Source organism: Natrix helvetica, assembly GCF_964273705.1.
Source record: "Natrix helvetica genome assembly, chromosome: 9".
Taxonomy (NCBI): domain Eukaryota; kingdom Metazoa; phylum Chordata; class Lepidosauria; order Squamata; family Natricidae; genus Natrix; species Natrix helvetica.
The window spans coordinates 9,446,534-9,467,302 of record NC_138560.1 but is presented as its reverse complement, the minus strand read 5'-3'; the positions used below and the strand labels follow the sequence as shown (position 1 = coordinate 9,467,302).

The 20,769-nt window shown below is 44.7% G+C and overlaps 1 protein-coding gene across 1 annotated transcript in view; it reads left to right on the top strand.

Moving 5' to 3' along the window:
- Positions 1-17,407, top strand: part of LOC309396613 (beta-1,4-galactosyltransferase 3-like) — a 29,286-nt gene extending 11,879 nt beyond the window's left edge. The window contains exons 2-7 of the mRNA XM_081961891.1: positions 9,036-9,383; positions 10,684-10,919; positions 12,409-12,596; positions 14,360-14,482; positions 15,064-15,168; positions 16,841-17,407. Coding sequence (XP_081818017.1) covers positions 9,122-9,383; positions 10,684-10,919; positions 12,409-12,596; positions 14,360-14,482; positions 15,064-15,168; positions 16,841-16,991 — 1,065 coding nt within the window. The 5' untranslated portion in view covers positions 9,036-9,121 and the 3' untranslated portion in view covers positions 16,992-17,407. The remainder of the gene's footprint in view (positions 1-9,035; positions 9,384-10,683; positions 10,920-12,408; positions 12,597-14,359; positions 14,483-15,063; positions 15,169-16,840) is intronic.
- The last annotated feature ends 3,362 nt before the right edge of the window (positions 17,408-20,769 follow it).

The window sequence follows — 20,769 nt, the reverse complement described above, 5'->3', positions numbered from 1 at the left end:
GTCTTCTATAAACCCTCATAATTTTTACTTAAGGCTTCAGTGACAATATGCTCATCTCTTAAAAGTTGCTACTGTATTTTTTGGAGTATAAGATGCACCTTTCCTCCCCCCTAAAAGAGGATGAAAATTTGGGTGCGTCTTATACGCTGAATATAGCCTCACCCACCCAAACCCTTTGGCCTCTGCCTCCCAGCAATTTACAGCAAATGGGGAGAAATTGCCCTTGCAGCAAATGGGGAGAAATTGCAAGTGAAACTTGCTGTTTGCTTCACGTGGCAAATTGCTGGGAAGTAGAGACAGATTTTTTTTTCTTGTTCTAAACAGGCTGTTTTCTGCAAGGAGGTAAGTCAATAACTATAAATGCCTATAGAATGTTCAAATTATTAGGCTTATTTTTTAAAGACTGCTTTATGATTGTTCTAGACAGCTTAACATTTATTTTTAAAAATAAATGCTTGATCTGAAGAGGCCCAGTACTATTGAATCTTCTTTTAAATAGCAGATAATAACTATACTTCCAGAAAGCACATCAATTTGAACAGTATCTGTACAAGTATAGTCTGAAATGTAACACTACAAACAGTGTATATTGCCTGTACTGTTTGTTGCAAGGAGGCAAATTGCTGGGAGGCAGAGGCAGATACATATTTTTCCCTTGTTTTCCTCCCCAAAATCTGGGTGCATCTTATACTTCAGAGCGTCTTATACTCCAAAAAATACGGTAATCGCATTTTATTTGTAGAAGCTGTCTTCTTCATTGCAGATGAAAAAAATTCATCTGCAGTAGACGAAGAGATCCTCAGGGCCAGTTGTTATTTTTTACAAATGGTGCAGATATTGACGTACCTACTTTCTAAGGGATTAATTATATGCTTTTTATTCCGCTCCGTTATTTGTGAACAGAGGTGGACAGGTTGATTAAACCGAAATGTTTTTTACGCTTTTTTTTACATGTGCTTGTTACAACGCTTGCAAGTCTTGCAACGCTTGTAGTCCTTACTCTTACGTTTACATATGGATTTAAGCCACCTCTATGCAATACTTCCGGTGTTTTGCTTTCTTCTTTGTTGGTAGATTGGATGGTTTAGTTCTCGCCTTCTGGATGTGTGAAGCGGCTCCTTGTTAGGGACAGAATATCTAACGGGAGGGCAGCATTCGCGTTTGCAAAATCATTTTCATTGTTGGCTGCACAGTCAGCCAAATGTTCATACTGGATTTGGCATTTTTTATCTAGCTATCAAGTCGAGTCTACGGCGATTCTCAGTCATCCGAAGAAGACGTTTCGCTTCTCATCCAAGAAGTTTCTTCCGTTCTGACTGAATGGTGGGGAATGGAAGGATTTATATTCTTGCTGTCATCTGGTCTTTTGCACTCGTTCGGAAACCCTTTGGGACTATCTTATCAAGTCCTTTCCAAAGACCTGGAATGGGGAGATATTGTTTGATGGGGTTAAAAGGGATTATTGAAAATGTTTTATTGTCATTGTACATCATGTATACAACAAAATTGGTTTTAGCCTCACTGGTGCAATCCATGTCAACAAATACAAACAACATAAATAAAGAATAATCCCTATGCAAGTCATTAGGGTGGAAAAAGAAAGAAAAACTAGTCATACATTTCTTCATGTGCATGGAGTGATTGTGGTTGTGTTTTAAGAGTCTGACAGCCCAAGGATAGAAACTATTTTTAAAACAATTTGTTTGACTGGCTATCCTTTGATGTCTTCTGCCCGATGGTAGACTTGCGAAGAGACACTGACCAGGGTGTGAATCATCTCTGAGTATCTTCCTTACTCTGCTAAAAGCAGTGAGACCTGGCAATGTTATCCAGTAGCATTAGAGGGTAACCAATGGTTTCTCGTGCTGAATTGATCACTCTCTGTAACGCCTTCCTGTCCACAGCAATTAAACCAGTGTAATGCAGTATGTGAGGACACTTTCTATCGTGGACCGAGTAAAATTGCCTTTTGCAATTGAACTGATGATTTTGTTAATGCCACAGGTATACAGATGTTTTAGGATTGCACCCAAAGTCTATTGGTACTATCTTTGCTTTCTTTTGCCGCAGTCATTCTACTTCTATTTGCAGTATCTCTGATAAGTTGCAAATTTGTCTTGTATTCTGTTGCCTCCAGGTTCTGTCACTATTCAGACTTTTTCAGCTTTCTGATCAAGTCGGGGGTGTTACGTGGCAAGTCTCTATCCATTTAAATTCTAAAGTAGACATTTCTTGCAGATATTCCAATTGATCACTGTTGCAACATTGCCATATTGTTTGTTTTTTAGTCAGTATTATTATTTTTATAAAACCAGAATTGTATGACCAACCAAGTCACACTGAAATCCAATTGGCAAAGAGTGAACCAGCTATTAATCTACACAAGCTCATACAGAAATCAGGAGGAGTGTGGCAGCACCTTTTCAGTCTTACACATTTAATGAAAAGCCATAGTGGTTTGTGAACTACAGCTCACTTCATTAATTTCAGGGAGTGGCCATAGAACTGTAACTAACAAAAGCTTATACCTTTTAATAAACTCTTATTTCAGTAGTTTGAAAAGATGCCACAAGACTCCTTCCAATTTTTGATGATTATATGTAATACTAGCTGGATACCTGTGCTTCGTGACAAAACTATGTGATCGGGCTATGCAGGAGAAATTCAGTTCACAATCTGTTGGTTCAGTGGTGGTCGGTGATTGAAACACATAAGGGAATATCACTCCCGCCACCTTGAGTCCGGAAACAGTTCCATAGGTGGAAGACATTTTGGTGAGGTACCGACATTTAGTACTGTAAGGAGCCCCAGACCACTCCTGAGTGAAAGAACGGAACGTCTGCCAGTTTGAACTGAGGTAACGGAATGTGAGTCAACTGGCAGTTGGAACAGAGTTCTTTTCAGGTGGGGAGGGGGAGTAGAACTTAGCATCAGAGTGTGTTCATTACTGCATAAGAAATACAAATGATCTGATGGTCATTTCAAAAAATCCAAGAGCAACATACGTGTCAAATTTCAAGTTTGTAGGCTTTATGGTTCTGGAGATTTCGTGATGAGTGAGTGATATTTGCCATAGATAGATGGATAGATAGATGGATGGATGGATGGATGGATGGATGGATGATGGATGGATAGATAGATAGATGGATGTCCCCCTACAAAGCTTGCTGGAGATATGATCCACATACAAACCATGACTGCATATCTATATATTACTTCCAGGCTACCACAAATCACACACAGTTGATCTCCCTGCCTCCTCCCGCTCTCAATGCTTTAGGAAGTCTTGCCAAGCAGAAATAAAGGCCTTTCATAGTGGAAAGAGTAACCTTAAAACATTCCTATGGGGATTAGCCAAATCCCAAGCAGAATGGCTTTTTCCATAAGAATCAGATTGAGTTGCATACCACCAATGAAACATGACCATTAAGGAAATTGTAAGACGGGAGCTCTTGGCCTGCCCTTTGGGAGCTGGGTCCTTCCGATCTCATTTCTCTGCTGGAAGAGGAGCAGACACTGCTCCAGCGAGTGAAAAACCTCTTATTTTGCAATTTTCATTCCTTGACGATGATGTGTGAAGAAATATGAAAGAACTGGGAAGGACTATTTGTCAAGCATTTGGTTTTATGCTTTTGAGTTCATTCTTTCTTACTCACTGATCAAAGAAGATGGTCGGGGTTAGACAATCCCTAGAGGGGAACTTTATCCCTGAAGACTCCGCCCCCCCTGCCCCATATTACTTTTTTTCCAATATTACCTCTACTTGGAGACTCAGAATGTAAGTTCAAGGAATAAGGTCTCTTTTTAACAGGACTGGCCAGTGTTCTGGACACTCTTGGTCATGGTTGGATTGATGTGCTGGTGGAGGTCCCAGGAAGAAGCTGGCAAAAGATGGGGAAGGAGAGGAAGAGGAGCCATAGAAAGGGGGCAAAGGCGTTGGCTGTGGGGATTTTCAAGGAGCGTTAGATATTGTGATAGTTCTACCTGTTGGCTTTGTGTTTGGAGCGCAGGGCAGGAAGGTTGGGGAGATAAAATGCATATCAGGAAGGTAAGCGTGAACATGGAGTCCATGAAGAATATTTTATCAAGCCTTTGTCCTAACTTGGGCAGCAGCCCATTGGGACTTTATTAATTTATTACCAGTTAATGAGCTACATCCTGTTCTATTGCGGCGAATCAGTCAGTTTTATTTCATAAAGATCGATATGTTTCTTCAGTTTTATCAGGCCGTTTTAAATTCCACACCAAAGTCCAAAATGGGCTTGCAGTAAATGCCTGATAATTCACTAATTGGTTTTGGGTGTGATATTTATAGGAAGAGAAATTTGCAGGGAGCTTGGAATAATACCCTGTTTTCCCCAAAATAAGACCTCTCTGGATAATAAGTCCAATCGGACTTTTGAGCACATGCGCTAAAATAAGCCCTCCCCAAAAATATCGCAACACATACGCAGCCGGACCCCACAATTTCCTCTGTTTGCTTGCCATGCAAACAACATGAGGTGAGGTGGCCGGGGGGGGGGGGAAGGGAAGGGGGAACATGCTCCATGCACTCCACACGCCCTTACCTAACGGCTGTTCCTGCAACCCTAGACACCGCGCCTCTTCTGTCACGCCAGTGGCTGCCGCAAATAGAGTGGTAGGCCCAGAGACACAGCCATGAGGTGACCACACTCTCCGCCTCCTCCACCACCTCAAAAATAATAAGACCTCCCCGAAAATAAGGCCGAGCGCTTATTTCAGGGGGGGGGGTCAAAAGAAAAGAAAACCCTGTCTTATTTTCGGGGAACAACGGTAAGAGGAATCCAAGTATTGGATTTTATTTCTTCCATGGGAAGGAAGGGACACAATTCATTGCCTCCATGATCCAAATCCTCGAAATCAAAATCTTCTGTTCTGTTCTGAAAGGGGAAGAAGAAGATGCTTTTTCTAACCTTGAGGGTTTCTCCTCCCCGTGTTTCGTTCTCCGAATTCAGGGTTTCTCTTAGGTATGTTCAGTTTCAGTGATAGCGCTGAGATCATCTTTATCGAACATTGATCAATTTAATTGACTTGAGGGAGCCTTTATCTTTTCTTTATGAGCAGCCGGGACTTGTGTTAGAAGCAGCAAAGGAGCATTATCTTACTTGTATCTGTTCCTCGCCTGGTTATCAGCCCTACCTGACATGCATCCTGTTCTTTTCCCCTCTCTGCTTTTGCAAGTCTGGATTTAGGGATTTCACTGTGCTGTAAGACGGGAAGCCATGTCAAGGCACAGAGCAATGTTGAATGGACCTTGCACAAATGATGGATGCTCAACATTTTGCATGCCAGTACAACCCTCCGTTCCTTTTTGTGGGGCCTGAACCAAGATTATATGTAGGAGAGAGAGATAACAGCTGAGGGGGCGCAGTGGTTAGAGTGCAGTACTGCAGGCTACTTCAGCTGACTGCTAACTTCAGTTTGGCAGTTCGATTCAACTCAGGCTCAAGGTGGACTCAGCCTTCCATCCTTCAGAGGTGGGTAAAATGAGGACCCAGATTGTTGGGGGCAAGAAGCTGACTCTGTAAACTGCTTAGAGAGGGCTGTAAAAGCACTATGAAGTGGTATATAAGTCTAAGTGCTAAGAGAGAGAGAGAGGGCGGGGGGAGAAAAAGGGGAGAGAAATTCACATCTCTGCGGGATCTGAAGTGTTTCACCCAACATACTTGAGAGCAATGTAGGCTGCAAAAATTACTCACTAACTATCCTACTTCAAGTAGTGGAGTTTGTGAAAGTGGAATTTATTTTGCATTCATGTTCCAAATGACTTGGCACATACGATGCAGGCAGGTTAAAGTTTATCTCGACTGTCAATAAATATCTAATGAATAAAAAGCTACTGTTTCCTAATAGGAAACAAGATGAAAAGCTGTTATAATACATATACAGTGTCTGTCTGTCTGTCTGTCTGTCTGTCTGTGTCTCTCTCTCTCTCTCTCTCTCTAATTAGACGCAAATATTTTTCTGTATTTGCATACCGACTGTAAAATCAGTTTATGCTCTTTTTTGCTGGTTATGAAGGAAATCATGTATTTGCATATTAATGCTGGAACATTACTTTTTTAAAAAACACTAAAAGCAGACAGAAGTGAAACATTCTACAGAAGTCTAGCTTGGGATAGCATAGCAATTTTTGAAGATGAAAAAGGATCTCGTTGGAATGAAAGAAGTTTCTTCGTATGCTAGTCCCTTAGTAAGTTTGGAACACAGCTGCTTTCCTAATAGAGGTTTAGAGCCAGGAGTTGCGTGAGAGATCTCAAAACAGCTGACAAGCTTTCTATAGAAACTCTTTCTACAGATAATGTTCTTCCTAAGGGAACAAAGCCCTTTAGACGTACTCTCGTTCCTCTGGCTCCCCACTTAATCCCGTGACGTCTTACTCAGAAATCTTTCCTGCCACTTCCTTGTTCCTTCTTAGTTGTTGCAAACTGGCATGATGTCAAGACACCTGTGGTGTCCAGTAGAATAGGTGTAACCATGCAATCCTAGTGGGTCTCTTTGAGCTGAACAGGAAAACATGCTTGCAGCCAAGGAATTTGCCCTCCCTCTGTGTTGCAATCCAGTCCTTTGAGTAGAAACCTTGTGGTGTCCCTGGGTTCCTGCAACTGAGTAAGTAAGTTAAGAGCTTGGTACGGAAGGGTTCATCCTAAAGCAGGGGTGTCAAACTTGATTTCATTGAGGGCCGCATCAGGGTTGTTGTTGAATTGGGGGGGGGGGGCATGGCCAGCTTAACGTCACTAGTGCCGGGGGCGCCTGTGGTAGCCCAAGCGCTCTGCCAGCGAAAATGGGCTCCCAAGCTGTGTTTTCCGCTGCACCTGCCTCCTGCATCCCTCTGCCACCGAAAATGGAGCTCGGGAGAGCCACAGGCGGCCCGCGTGAGCTCCGTTTTCACTGGCAGAGGCACCACGGGTTGGTCCCTCTCTGCTTCCAGGGCCAGTTCTAAGCACCCTGCAGGTGGGATCCGGCCCCCGGGCCTTGAGTTTGACACTCCAGTCTGCACTCAAACTGCAACTTGGGAGAAATCCAGAAGGAAACAAATTTATCCTGCACAAAATGTAAGGCGCTAGGAAATATGGCGCTAGGAAATATGGCCCCCAAAAGAACCAAGGTTTTTCTGTTCCTCTGCCATTTAGCATCCTTTCCCCCTCTTCGGTGCACCTATTTGCAATAATGTGCTTGTCTATCCATTTCCGCCCTCCTCTCTTTTCCCTGTGGGCATTATGCATTTGACAAAGCAGGAAGGCCCTTCAGCCATGCGCGTGCTTCTTCCCCTGAGCGTGCTCTAAGGAGATTTCATCTCATCGGTAACATATTACTGCTGTTCGAAGGAGGGACTGGGATTGCAGCAGGGACCCCCAAGGATAGGAACCGCAGGATAAAGGACATTGTATTGTTGAAGTCCAAAGTGGAGTAGATATCTGACACGAATCCAGGGTTTTAACTAGGGCCAGTTACAGAAGACAATGAGACGATCAAATCTCCATGCATTTTCTCCTAAGAAAAATTAATTGGGAAGTGGGAGGAGGGAATCTGTTTTTGGGTGGTGTGAGCATGTGCTACAGTCGTATCTTCTCACTGAGGCTTTCCATTCTGTGGGGAAAGGATGCCTTTCATAACAGATGCTTGATTACAATATATTATCACCCTCATTTTAGCCATTGTCCATCCACTGCAGGATGAAGGCCTCTTCCGCATGTTTCCAACCGATACGGTCCTTGGCTTTCCTTCGCCAATTGGGCCCACAATACTTGCTGATCCATCTTGTTTTAGGTCTCTTTCGTGCACGCTTTTGATCAAGTGGGATCCATTCCAAGACTGCCTTGGTCTATCTGCCATCAGTTCTTCTTGCTATGCGACCAGCCCATTTCCATGTCACTTCTTTTACTCTCTTGACGATATCACGTATCTTTGTTTGTTTTCTAATCCATGTGCAGGTCTTTCTATCTTGCAGAGCATGTATCTTTCCATGGCTCTTTTGAGGCCACTCGTAGCTTTTGCATCAATTGTGAGGTTAATTTCCATGTTTCACAGAGCAGGTAGCACACACTGATCAAAATCTTTTCAGGCAAAGGGGGAGGTTGCTCTTGAAAATTATGCTTAGCTTGCCGAATGCCTCATTTACCCACACAAACCTCTTCACCTCGTTAAGGCCCCAATCATACAAGGAGAATAGATAGATAGATAGATAGATAGATAGATAGATAGATAGATAGATAGATAGATAGATAGATAGATATAGAGAGAGAGGGGTATATAGATTAGATATAGATTAGATATAAATATAGATATAGATACAGATAGATTAGATAGATTAGTGCTGGAGAAGACTCCTGTGAGTCCCTTGAACTGCAAGGCAATCAAACCAGTCAATCCTAGAGGAGATCCATCCTGACTGCTCTTTAGAAAGCCAGATCCTGAAGCGGAAACTCAAAGACTTTGGCTACCTAATGAGAAGGAAGGACTCCCTGGAGAAGAGCCTCATGCTGGGAAAGACGGAGGGCAAAACAAGAAAGGGGCGACAGAGAATGAGGTGGCTGGATGGAATCACAGAAGCAGTTGGCGTGAGCTTAAATGGACTCCGGGGGATGATAGAGGACAGGAACGGAGCTTGCACGGGAAAAGACCCGAATTACAACAAAACCAGCATACCTACACCCGTGAAAATCTATGAAAACATTTTATATATATATATATATATATATATATAGATAGATAGATAGATAGATAGATAGATAGATAGATAGATAGATGATAGATAGACAGACAGACAGACAGAGATGGATATGTGTATGTATGTGTATACAGTATATATGTATGTATATGTAAATTTGTGTGTATATGGATATGTGTGTACATATGAGTGTGTGGGTGTGTGTATGAATAATTTATATATGTTTAAATCTGAGAGTGCTTCGGTAGGGAGCAACCTTTATTTTCTTTAAACGTGGATGCTATTTTTAACGGGTGATTCTGGAAAGCGAGCTCTCTAATTCCCTCGTTTCATCTCTCCACAGGTTGGTTTCCCTCCGCCTTCCTAATTGGTGCCCCCGCCTTGCACCCCAGGGACACCATGGACAGATGATCTTGGCTCTGCGCCGCCATGCTCCAGATGCGTGGCCGCTACCTGCTGCTCTTCCTGGGAGTGCAGCTGGTGGTGATGGCCCTGCTGTACCGCGAGGGCTACCGGAAACGCGTTGCTTATTTCCTAGGCATTTTTTGCAAAGGGGGCACATTGACTATGCTGAGTGGCTTCCCCAACGCGTCCCTGCCGGGGGATGTCTACGCCAACCTCAGCCTGATTGCTCGGCCACCTCTGCCCCCCGAGGAACTTCCCTACTGCCCTGAAGTCTCTCCTTTTCTTGGTAAGTGAACCAAAACTCTGTGATAATCAGTTCTCATAACCTTTGGACCTAGAATTTGAGTTTTGTGGCTTAAGTGTGTGGCAAAGAGGAAATGCCAGCTTCCTCGAAAATAAGGATTAGTTCTAGACTCATGATGGCGAACCTATGGCATGTGGAGGCCTCTCTGCCGGCAGGCGAGCCCCAGCTGAGCTCCACCAAGCATGCACCGCTGGCCAGCTGATTTTCGGGACTCTGCAAAACACTATACAAGCCATAGATATACATCTAACAGGAACAGGAAGTGCCTCACAGGAGCAGATAGAGGTAAATCCTAGAGAGGCAGGAAATGCATCACTGAACAATGGAGATGAATGCTAGAGAGGAATAAAACGGCATACAAGGCTGACATAACTCCTGTAATAGCGTAGGCGGGCAGGGGGCCGCGCCCCGTTTTTGGTCCCAGGAGGCTTCAGGGAGGCCTGCTAGGCTCAAAATCGGGTGCGGGGTGGGGTGGGGTGGGGGCTGCACGTGCATTGTATTATGGGTGTGGGCACGCATGCACGCACTGTCCTGCATGCAGGCTTTTGGCACGCGAGGACAAAAATGTTCGCCATCACTGTTCTAGACTATACTTGGGGCTGGCAAGTTTAAAGGTCGCTTTGTTGAAAGAGCAGTTATGGGGGTTGGAGGTGGTGGTGGAGGGAGAGGCAGCCAATATGAGAAGCCTGCACAGGAAGAGCCCTGCTGGAATTACTCTTATCAAGGTCTGCTTCAACAGATTCCCTTCTATGTTCTCTGCCTCTGACCCAGATTATTTTTCAGGCACAGAATAGAATATCGGAAAGCCTTTTTTAGAAGAAAAAAAGAGCCCAGACGCTCATATGTTGACGCTGGACCACTCCTTGAGTCTGCTGGTTCAAAGAGAGGATACAATACAATACAATAGCAGAGTTGGAAGGGACCTTGGAGGTCTTCTAGTCCAACCCCCTGCCTAGGCAGGAAACCCTATACCGTTTCAGACAAACGGATATCCAACATCTTAAAGATTTCCAGTGTTGGGACATTCACAACTTCTGGAGGCAACTTCTGTTCCACTGATTAATTGTTCTGTCAGGAAATTAATTGTTCTAACTATCAGGATAGAAAACCTCAAACTGCTGCAGCCTGACCCATTTTCTTCCTTGGTGTGTTGGCTAGGAATTCTGGGAGTTGAAGTCCACCCATCTTAAAAGTTGCCAAGTTTGGAAAACACTGCTCTAATTCACTGATCTATGGGGCAGTAGGAAAGAAACCGGACTAATACATCTCTGCTCGCGTGCAGGAGGGCCCATTCGAGTGACGCTTCCCTTGGGATTGACGCTTGAAGATGTCCTACGGAGGAATCCCTATGTGACCAAAGGGGGGCGTTACCGCCCCCCCGACTGTGATGCCACTCACAAAACGGCCGTCATCATCCCCCACCGCAATCGGGAGCAGCACCTCAAGTACCTGCTGTATTACTTGCACCCTTTCCTGCAACGACAGCAGCTCAGCTATGGCATCTATATCATCCATCAGGTATGGCACTGGTTCAAGTTCCAGGAGCTGGGGACAAACCCTCCTACAGTTCTTGAAAGGAGACAAGCGTTTGGGATGAAAACAAGGAAGTGGAGAGCAGGGGTGCAGGTGGCACAGTCGTCACCGTTTTTTCCCTTGTGGAATTACTTGCAGTCAGCAGTCTCCAGTTCGATGTGTGGGCTATACCTGTGGCCCAGGATTCTATGCCTCAGTCAGTGGGAAGGAAGCTGTTCTGACAGAATGTCCACCAGCACATCCCCACCTGGTAATATGGAGGTGGAGGGCCATTACCAAGAATAGCAAAAGCACTTAAACTTATATACCGCTTCACAGCCCTCTCTAAGCGGTTTACAAAGTCAGCCTATTGCCCCCAACAATCTGGGTCCTCATTTTACCAACTTCGGAAGGATGGAAGGCTGGGTCAACCTTGAGCTGGTCGGGATCGAACTGCCAAACTGTTGGCAGCCGGCAGTCAGCAGAAGTAGCCTGCAGTACTGCTTCTGCTCTAACCACTGTGCCAGCACTGCTATAAGATTCCTTAGTGTTGGGCACAGAGAAAGTGTAAAAAGGAGATTAGTAGCTCAGCTTTAATTTTGCTAGGTCAGTGTTTCTCAACTTGGCACCTTTCAAATGTTAGCTGGGGAATTCTGGGAATTGAAGTCCATACATCTTAAAGCTGCCAGAGTTGAGAAACACTGCATAAGTTGATCTGGAAAATTGCCTTGGCGGGCTTTCCTCCCTACTAGCCATAAAGATCGTATTAGAAATTCTGAGTTTTCAGCCTTGATAGTTGGAAACAAGCATTCACACAAAGCTGCTTGTATAAAATTAGGCTGCAGTGAGAAGCAATAGCAGAAGATTGCAGGAGTTACTCCTCTAAACCCCAAAGTGTGTGATGTTTTTCTGCTGTGCAGAACTTTTAACAACTTAATTTTTAAAGAAACTAGAACTAGGCAAGGACTCCAAGTGGAACCAGGAATGAAAATTAAGATTATACACTCAAATTTTAAATAGAGAACTGGGACTAGGAACTGAAAATAAAGGTGTGACCAGTATCTAACTCAGTGGCACCTTGGTACTAAATGTTAATTGGTTCCGGGAGGCACAATGAGTACCAAAAATGAGTGCTAAACACATTTTTCCCATAAGGCAACCGACAGTGACGAGTTCTAGCTTGAATACTAAACAAACAATGAGTACCGGGACAAAGTTTTCACATGAAAATGTGTCAAGTATCAAATTCAAAGCAGTTGAGTACCAAGGCACTACCTCTTCTAGTTACCTTGAAGAGAAGAGAGAGAAACTGTGTGATCTGAGCTGGAGACAATAGTAGTCAGGCTTTGAAGCGGAATGCCGTAAGCATGAAATTAGTCTAAAATGGCCCCCGTTTTTGTGGAAATGTGGCCGATGGATATGCAACTCATCTGATGTGATGCCTCACGGCTGTTGCTTATCCATGTCAATTATTTTGTTATATTTTCTTTCCCAGACTGAAAGTTACACTTTTAATCGGGCCAAGCTTTTGAATGTGGGCTTCAAGGAAGCCATGAAAGACGAGGATTGGGACTGCATATTCTTCCACGATGTGGATCTCATTCCAGAGGATGATCGAAATGTTTATACATGTGATCAATTTCCGAAACATGTGGCTGTTGCCATGGATAAGTTTGGCTACAAGTAAGTGTTAAGCTTGATTGGGATGCGGTGGCTCAGTGACTAAGACGCTGAGCTTGTCGATCAGAAAGGTCGGCAGTGGGGCGGTTCGAAGCCCTAGCGCCATGTAACGGAGTGAGTGCCCGTTACTTGTCCCAGCTTCTGCCAACCTAACAGTTCGAAAGCATGTAAAAATGCAAGTAGAAAAATACGAACCACCTTTGATGGGAAGGTAACAGTATTCTGTACACCTTCGGTGTTGAGTCAAGCCGGCCATATGACCACGGAGACGTCTTTGGACAGCGCTGACTTTTCAGCTTTGAAACGGAGATGAGCACTGCCCCCTAGAGTCAGGAACGACTACCACATATGTGTGAGGGGAACCCTTTAAGTGTTAAGCTTAAGACTAGCGATATTTCTTTCCTAAATATGCAGCTGCTTCCCCTTCACCCTGTTCTAATACTCTTTTCTGAAAGAAAATCGTATTCAGAAAGGAAGCTTGCTTTCCACTTTCCATCTAGAAATAAGGTGCAATTTGAGTGATGAAAGAGCAGGAATCCCTGGGTTTAAATCCTTCCTCGGGCATAGAACTCAGCGGCTGGAAGTCATTCTTTCCCCGGCTTATTTCATTTCTGTTTTTAAATTTCTTTCCATTTCTATTTTGAAAACAGGGTGCAATTTGAATGACTGCTAAGAAAACCCTGGGTTTAAATCCTTGCGCAACTATAAAATGTACTTGCTGACAGTCATTGTTTCCCAGCTTATTTCTTTTGCTTGATTCTTTTTATGTGGCTTCCCATGGAAATGGATTCTTGACAGTCCAGCCCCCAAATCCAGGAACACAACTGTGAACTCGGGGCCATGCAAAAAAAAGAAAAAAAAGCACCAATAGAGTTAGGGTGAAGCCGATCTCTATAAGGAGTGTTGTGACCGAGGCTTCCCCAGAGCATGAAGCAAACTCCTGGTCCCGAGAAAAACCCCTTTTATTAATTGACTATGAATTCTGCTCATTCACATCCAGCAGTCTTTCAAGGGAGGATTTACAGTCACAGACCTTATCTGTCTCGGAGTCCTGCTTTAGCCGCTGGATCTGTGAAGTGCCTCTTCTGCAAGATCTAATAAGGGTGAGGCAGTCTCAGAAATGATCGCCGACTCCTTCATTTGCACCCAGAAAAATTCCAGCAACCAGTGCAGCTTGCTAGAGCAGAGGTGTAACGTGTGGATGCCGAGGGGCTCTCCTAACTGCCTGTGCTTCCATATTTTGAATCGGCTGCAGTTTCTAGATTGTTAAAATAGTGGCAAAGGAGCCATCAGTATAGCCTTGATCTCTAGAGGAAAGGTGATTGAAAGCAAGGCCTCGTTAGATGGGAAATCTTATTGACTATATTGGCTTGTCTGACTAGCAGAGAGGAAAGAAAGGTACTTTCCATCAAACAAGTGGAGGAGGGATTTTTAGATATCCTGGAACATGAGTATCAGCCAATCCACCTTACGATCAGTCACAAGACAGGGGACAAGTCAGGTGCCATCTGGGATTGGCAGCGTATGATGAGACTGCCTTGAAAGCCTCCATGGTACAAATGCAAGGCCTTTCACCGTTTATCCGTTTGGTGGGAACCAACTCTCAACAAGCCGCCTCGCTAACAAAATTGTGCGTTGGGGGTAGGAATGTCAGCCCACAGGTTTCTGCGCCAGTTTTTTTTTTTTAAGTTTTCAGAAAGATTCTCCTTGTTGGGCGGATGCTGCCTCTTGTAAGCAAATGTTCTCCTTCATCGTTCTTCCGGCAGGCTTCCCTACAAGACGTATTTTGGAGGGGTTTCAGCACTTAGTCCAGAGCAATATATGAAGATGAATGGATTTCCTAACAACTACTGGGGCTGGGGTGGTGAAGATGACGACATCGCTGTCAGGTATGACTTTTATTGACAGGTCTGTCGCAATCTGGGCTGGAAATAATTAGTCCAAGGAAGGACAATAGCAATACCACTTAAGACTTATATACTGCTTCACAGTGCTTTACAGCCGTCTCTAAGCGGTTTACAGAGTCAGCCTCTTGCCCTCAACAATCTGGGTCCTCATTTTACCCACCTCGGAAGGATGGAAGGCTGAGTCAATCTTCAGCCTGGTGAGATTTGAACTGCCAAATTGCAGGCAGCCGGTAGGCAGCAGAAGTAGCCTGCAGTACTGCACTCAAACCACTGCGCCACCATGGCTCAATCTCGAACCACTCATTAATAGTCTGTGTTAAGTCAGTAAAAAATTATAAGAGGTGCATTCTTACTTTCACGTGATACTCCTTTACGTAGGCAATTAAGGCAGCAAATGTTTTGTCTGTGTGCTCCCATTCTTCCTAGGCAGATTAAAAAGCCAGTTTCCATCTGGAATGTGGTAGTGGGGCAATCCCTGAGTATATCTTTGATTCTACAAGCAGCCATGCCCGTTGCAATCACTTGATAGCTTCTGCTAATGTTTCTCCTTCTCCTCCTTCCAGGGTAGCCCTAAGTGGAATGGTGATCTCTCGCCCGTCTACTCAGTATGGCCGTTACCGCATGATCAAACATGGACACGACAAGGGCAATGAACAGAATCCCAAGAGGTGAGCACAAAGAAATATTGAAGGGGAATTTGTAGACGGAACCTGCTCCCGCCATACGATTCCTCTTCTTCTTTTTCGGTCATTCTTCTGTTCATAAAAGCCATGACATTTGCAGAATCTTCTGGGCCTGGATATAGACCCACTATAGGTACCGCCATGAATAACTTGCAAGGAACAATTTTGTTGTGTAGATGCAGCAGTGAAGTGAACGGGTCAGATAGCGCCCAATATTCAGTTGCTCATTTATTCCCAAATCCGTATTTCGTACAAACAATGGAAAGTTGTCAGCTTGTCTAGAATTGAGGTATCGCATAAAGATAAACTGACACAGTGAAGAAACCTGCAGAAAAATGGAAGGACAGGAAAGTAGAACTTAGACCGACAGACATGCGTTTTTTAGTCTCCCTTGACTGTTAATATATTTCCTGCATAGCAGATCTGCCAGAATGCTTTTCTTGTGCAAAATAATATGAACTAGAAACCAATAGCCGTTAGAACAGCAAATGTAAAACTAAGTAAATTTAAAACTTTGGCCTCCTTTGTATGCTTTGTCTATAGTAATAGGAGCCATAATTGGCAGTGATCATCTGTCAGGTTCTAAAAGCAGTAACCTTATAGCCATCTTTCTGCTTCCTTTGCAATATGGCATAATCCCCTTTATCTATAGGTCTGGTTTGTTGTTTCGCCCCAGTTTCTTTCCCCCTTCAATTCTTTGTCTTTACCAGTACAGGTAGTCCTTGTTTAGTGACTGCCTTGTCTAGTGACTGTTCACAGTTATAGCAATATAGCACTAGCGATAGCACTTATATACCGCTTCACAGTGCTTGATAGCCCCCTCTAAGTGGTTTACAGAGTCATCATGTCACCCCTAACATATGTAACATCTTCAAATATGAAGATGAATGGATCATCTGGGTCCTCATTTTACCGACCTCAGAAGGATGGAAGGCTGAATCAAGCTTGAGCCAGTCAGGATCAAATTCCTGGCTGTGGGCAGAGTTAGCCTGCAATACTGCCTTCTAACCATTGCGCCACCACGGCTCAGTGATAATACAGTTATAATGGTAAGAAAATAGTAACTTTATGGCTAGCCCTCAAATTCACAAACTTTGGAGTCTTAAAAAAAAAAAGTAAAGCTGAAGGGTGATAAACAGTCATGGTTTTGCCTAGTGACCACTTCACTTGAGTTGCCAATCCCAATTATGGTCACTTAACAAGGACTACCTGTATCAATTCTCCCATTTCCCAGCCACTGATTCCTGTATCCCTCACTCCCTTTCCTTCTTTGTTCCTGAACTTCAGCTGTGATCTGTTTTCAGATCCCGAACGGTCGTCCTTGGAGTTGGGCAGGGGAATACTAACATGGCTATTTTCGGATTTATTGCTAAAAATGGATGCTTCTGTTCCTGGCTTTTGTTGCAAACTCTTAAAAGCATTAGGAATTTGCCATAGAGGATGCATAAAGCTGCTCTTAATTTGTAAATACGGGAAGCTGTTGATCTTAGTCATAGAATCATAGGGCTGGAAGGGACCTTGGAGATCTTCTAGTCCCACCCACCCCTTGCTCAAGGCAGGAGACCTTATGTCAAATGGCCGTCCGGTCTTCTTGGGGAGGGAAGAGGAGAGAGAAGGAGAAGCTAAGGCCTCATTTCTTCTCCAATGTCTCCTGCAGATTTAACTTGCTGGCCAAGACGAGGAGGACGTGGAAACAAGACGGTATGAACACCCTGGAGTATGAGCTGCTCTCCAAGGAACTCCACCCTCTCTACACCAACATCACTGTGTTCATTGGGACTGAGAAGGGTATGAAGCACACCACATGATGCATATCGGACAGAGTGGTGCGGGGACAGGAGCTCCCCCTCACCCCTGCACTGCTTCTGGATGGACGAAACCAAAGATTCCAGCGAGGGAGATCTTGCCCAGAGTCGTCAGGTGGCTGTTATCATATTCTGACTGCAGACTCCAGCCAGGGTGCTGTGAGCAAGAGCCCTTGCAGTGACTGAATGAGGATTTTACACAGTCCACCGCCCACCCCACCCCTTTACCCCAGGTTTGGGCCTTTTTAACCCTGGGGATTGAGGTGGGTTATCTGACCTTTCCTGGGATGCCTTCTGAACCTTGGCTGGAGGAGCGGCACTGAAGTCACGCGCAATCCGAATTAAGCAATCCGAATTTTCAGGGCTGTTGTGCCAGGTTTGGCTTTTTTCTTATTAAAGTGCAATTTATTTTAAACGTAGTGGCCAAGTGGCAGTTTATTATTATTATTTTTTCCTCCCATTCCTCCACCCCTCCGGAGTCTGGTTCCAGAAGGAAATGATTGGGAGTCAGATCTCCTGAACGAGGGGTACTCTTTGCCAGAAGAGAAGCTGGGCTGCATTTGGCTAGAAAGCAAGAGACATTGGAGGGGAGCCCCAGCACGAGGGGCTCCGTTTCTGGAGCTGGACTGCAAGTCGACACATTAACATAGGCCAGGGATGGCAAACCTTTTTGTCGTCGTGTGCTGAAGGCGCGAGACACCCCCCCACCCCCACGTGACCTCCCCCATCCCCACCCACTCATTTTTGGCTTACAGTTCGGTACAGGAGGATTTCCAGGCCCAAAAGGGGGAACAGGAGGGTCTCGCATGGCGCCTCCAAGCCCCATTTTGGCTACCAGGGTGGTACAGGTCCAAAATGGATGGAACCAGCCCCCACTCCCCGCCGGTGCCCCGTTTTGGGCCTGGAAGACCACCTGCACCAACCTGGAAGCCAAAACGGGTCACGGGGATGTGGCGGGAGGCGTACTTGCATCTGAGGTGGAGCTGGGCTGGGGCAACGGCTGGTGTGCCGAGAGGGGCCACCTGTGGCACGTGTGCCATAGATTCGCCATCACGGACATAGGGGTAGTTTCTGCCGAAGCGAGTACCAAGTGGTGCCAGAGGAACAGTAGGCTTGCTTGCATACCCTTCAGTAGGGTCTAGATCAGTGTTTCTCAACCTCAATGACTTTATGTGGATCATGCTGGCTGGGGAATTCTGGGAGTTGAAGTCCACCCATTTTAAAATGGCTAAGGTTGAGAAATACTAGTCCAGATGAGCACGATAAAAATTAAAATAAAACACCGTGGTTCAGAAAGGCCTTCCCTTTTTCATTCCTCTCTACCTGTGTTGCATATGGCGCTCTGGTTTTACCCCTTTCGGAGAGTAATCCCAAAGGTGTTTTTTCAAGAGGTAACTGGACTTCCCCCACCCACCCCTCTTCCCGAAGATGTTTCGCTTCTCATCCAAGAAGCTTCTTCAGCTCTGTCCCTGAAAAAGCTGAAGAAAGTTCTTAGATGAGAAGTGAAATCTCTTCAAAGGAAAAAAAAACAAAAACCAGCAAGTCCCGTTGCCTCTTGGAAAAAAACCTCTTTGGGACAACCATGACCTGGATGAATGAGAATCTCCATAGACTTTCCCGATGGTAAGTTTCAAAGGAGTAAATAGGAGGGGATTCCTGCCATTAACAATATATCCGGTCAAACATGCAGGATATCTACAGTTCCTAACTCGGCAAACGGAAACTCAAGCTATTTAAAAAACAACAACCAACCCACACAATTTCTAGCTTTTCTCATTTGAGTTAACTCCCGTTTGTTCTGTCGCCCTTGAAAACCAGCGAATAGGCCAGTTTGCACTTCCCAAGGGAGTGGGTGGCGATAATCTTCCACTGCAGACTTCCATCTGTTAGCATTTCGTGGCCACCTTCAATTCCCCCCACCCCCCACCCTTCTGCTAACAGATTACGGATTCCCTCCCCTTTCCCCCCCAAAAAACCTGTTTTGCAATGAATACAGCAATGACCTTTACGAATAGATCGTGTTTTTAGCCTTTCTCAAGTTATGCCAAAACTTGGCAGGTCAGTTTTGACAAGAGGAGCTTGTACTTACTCAGAAGACCAAAGATTTGCTCTAGACCAGCAGATACATCAGCCGGGGCACAGGGACCATATATCATCCAGGTACTGATGCAAGAGAGAGCGAAGAGGGAGGAGCGCCTTTTCTGTCATAGTTGGAGCAGCACGGTAGGTAGCCTGACGGGAGAAGCGGTCTGAATTCTGTTAGCTCTATAGCAGGGGTCTCCAAACACCACCACCCCCCGGCCCATGGACCAGCACTGGGCTGTGGCATGCCAGAAACGGGACTGCGGAAACAAGCGAAGCCCCATCCACAGAATGCAGGCAGCACATGAAACTATGCTCGCTCTGTTCCACGGAACCGGGAACTGGTGCCCAAAATGTTGGGGACCACGGCTCTATAGCATGACAGAAGCAAGTTCACTATCCTGCTCAGTGACTTCTATGATGTTTATGTATTTATTTTCAAAAAGGAAAGTTTTTTTAAAAAAACAACAACAACAACAAACGGATAGCTTGAAGCTGAACCAAGTCAGGCAGTCAAAACAGAAACTTGGATATAATCTGTACTTCAAAATAGGGAAGTTTGAAAGGATGCCAGCATGATGAATCATCAAGGAAGCAATAAAACTTAAGAAAACTTCCTTCAGGAAAAGAAAAAAAACGGCATTAACTCAAATTGAGGGCAGGAGGGAATAATCTGGTGCAAGAAATGTAATTTGGTGGCTAGGGAAGTGGGGAAAAATCTCAGGGGAATACCACCTGCATAAAGACTTTACATTGTGGTTTGGATCCTGGACTGAGCCAAATGTGGCTTGCTTTGCTTTGGGTTAAGAGGGTTTTGTGAACACACCTACTGTCTTGTGTTTTAAATGCCCTTAAAAATATAGCTAGAGACCCTTTTGGACTCCTATAGACCAGGGGTGTCCAAACTTGGGAACCCCAGCATGGCTGGCTGGGGAATTCTGGGAGTTGAAGTCCACAAGTCTTAAAAGTTCCCAAGTTTGGACACCCCTGCTATAGACTGTTGACAAAACAGAATTCCTCAACTCTCGTCATTGTTAAAAAGACTATAAAACACCCATTTCTCGTCAGACCTTTTCAGGATGGAGTTTCCAAAAAGGGGGGTGAATAAAGGTAGAGCTGTGTTAAGATGTACTGATCTTTAACAAAACACTGAGCCCAAATATCCATGCTGCTTCTATCTATTATCATTTATTGCAGATGGAAATTGGAAAGTAACCAACCAACGATTCCTTAAAAAAGGAAACGGCATCTTAAAATGAACAGGACAGAATGGATGGTTGCTTCTGCAAAGACAACTTCTGCCTTGCTATCCTTTGTTTTTGCTTTTAAATGTTTTGAGCTTGTTAAAAAAGCACGTGGTTCAGAAGGTTGAAAGCTCCTGTGGAAACGCTGCTCGTTCATGGGACAAAACGATGGCGCTCCTAAGGTGTTTTACAAGCAGCAGGCAGAAATAAACCTAAAGAAAGGACTCTTAACACATTCTAATCTACACACGTTTGAAATTGGAGGGATGAGGTAGCCGTGCCAATTAAAAACAACTGCCCTGCTGACTTTTTCATACCAATGCATCATTCCCAAAACGTTATGTACAGGTAATCCTCAACTTACAACCATTCATTTAGTGACCGTTCAAAGTTACAACACTGAAAAAAGGGACTTAGGATTGGTCCTTGCACTTGCAGCCATAGGATTGCTACAG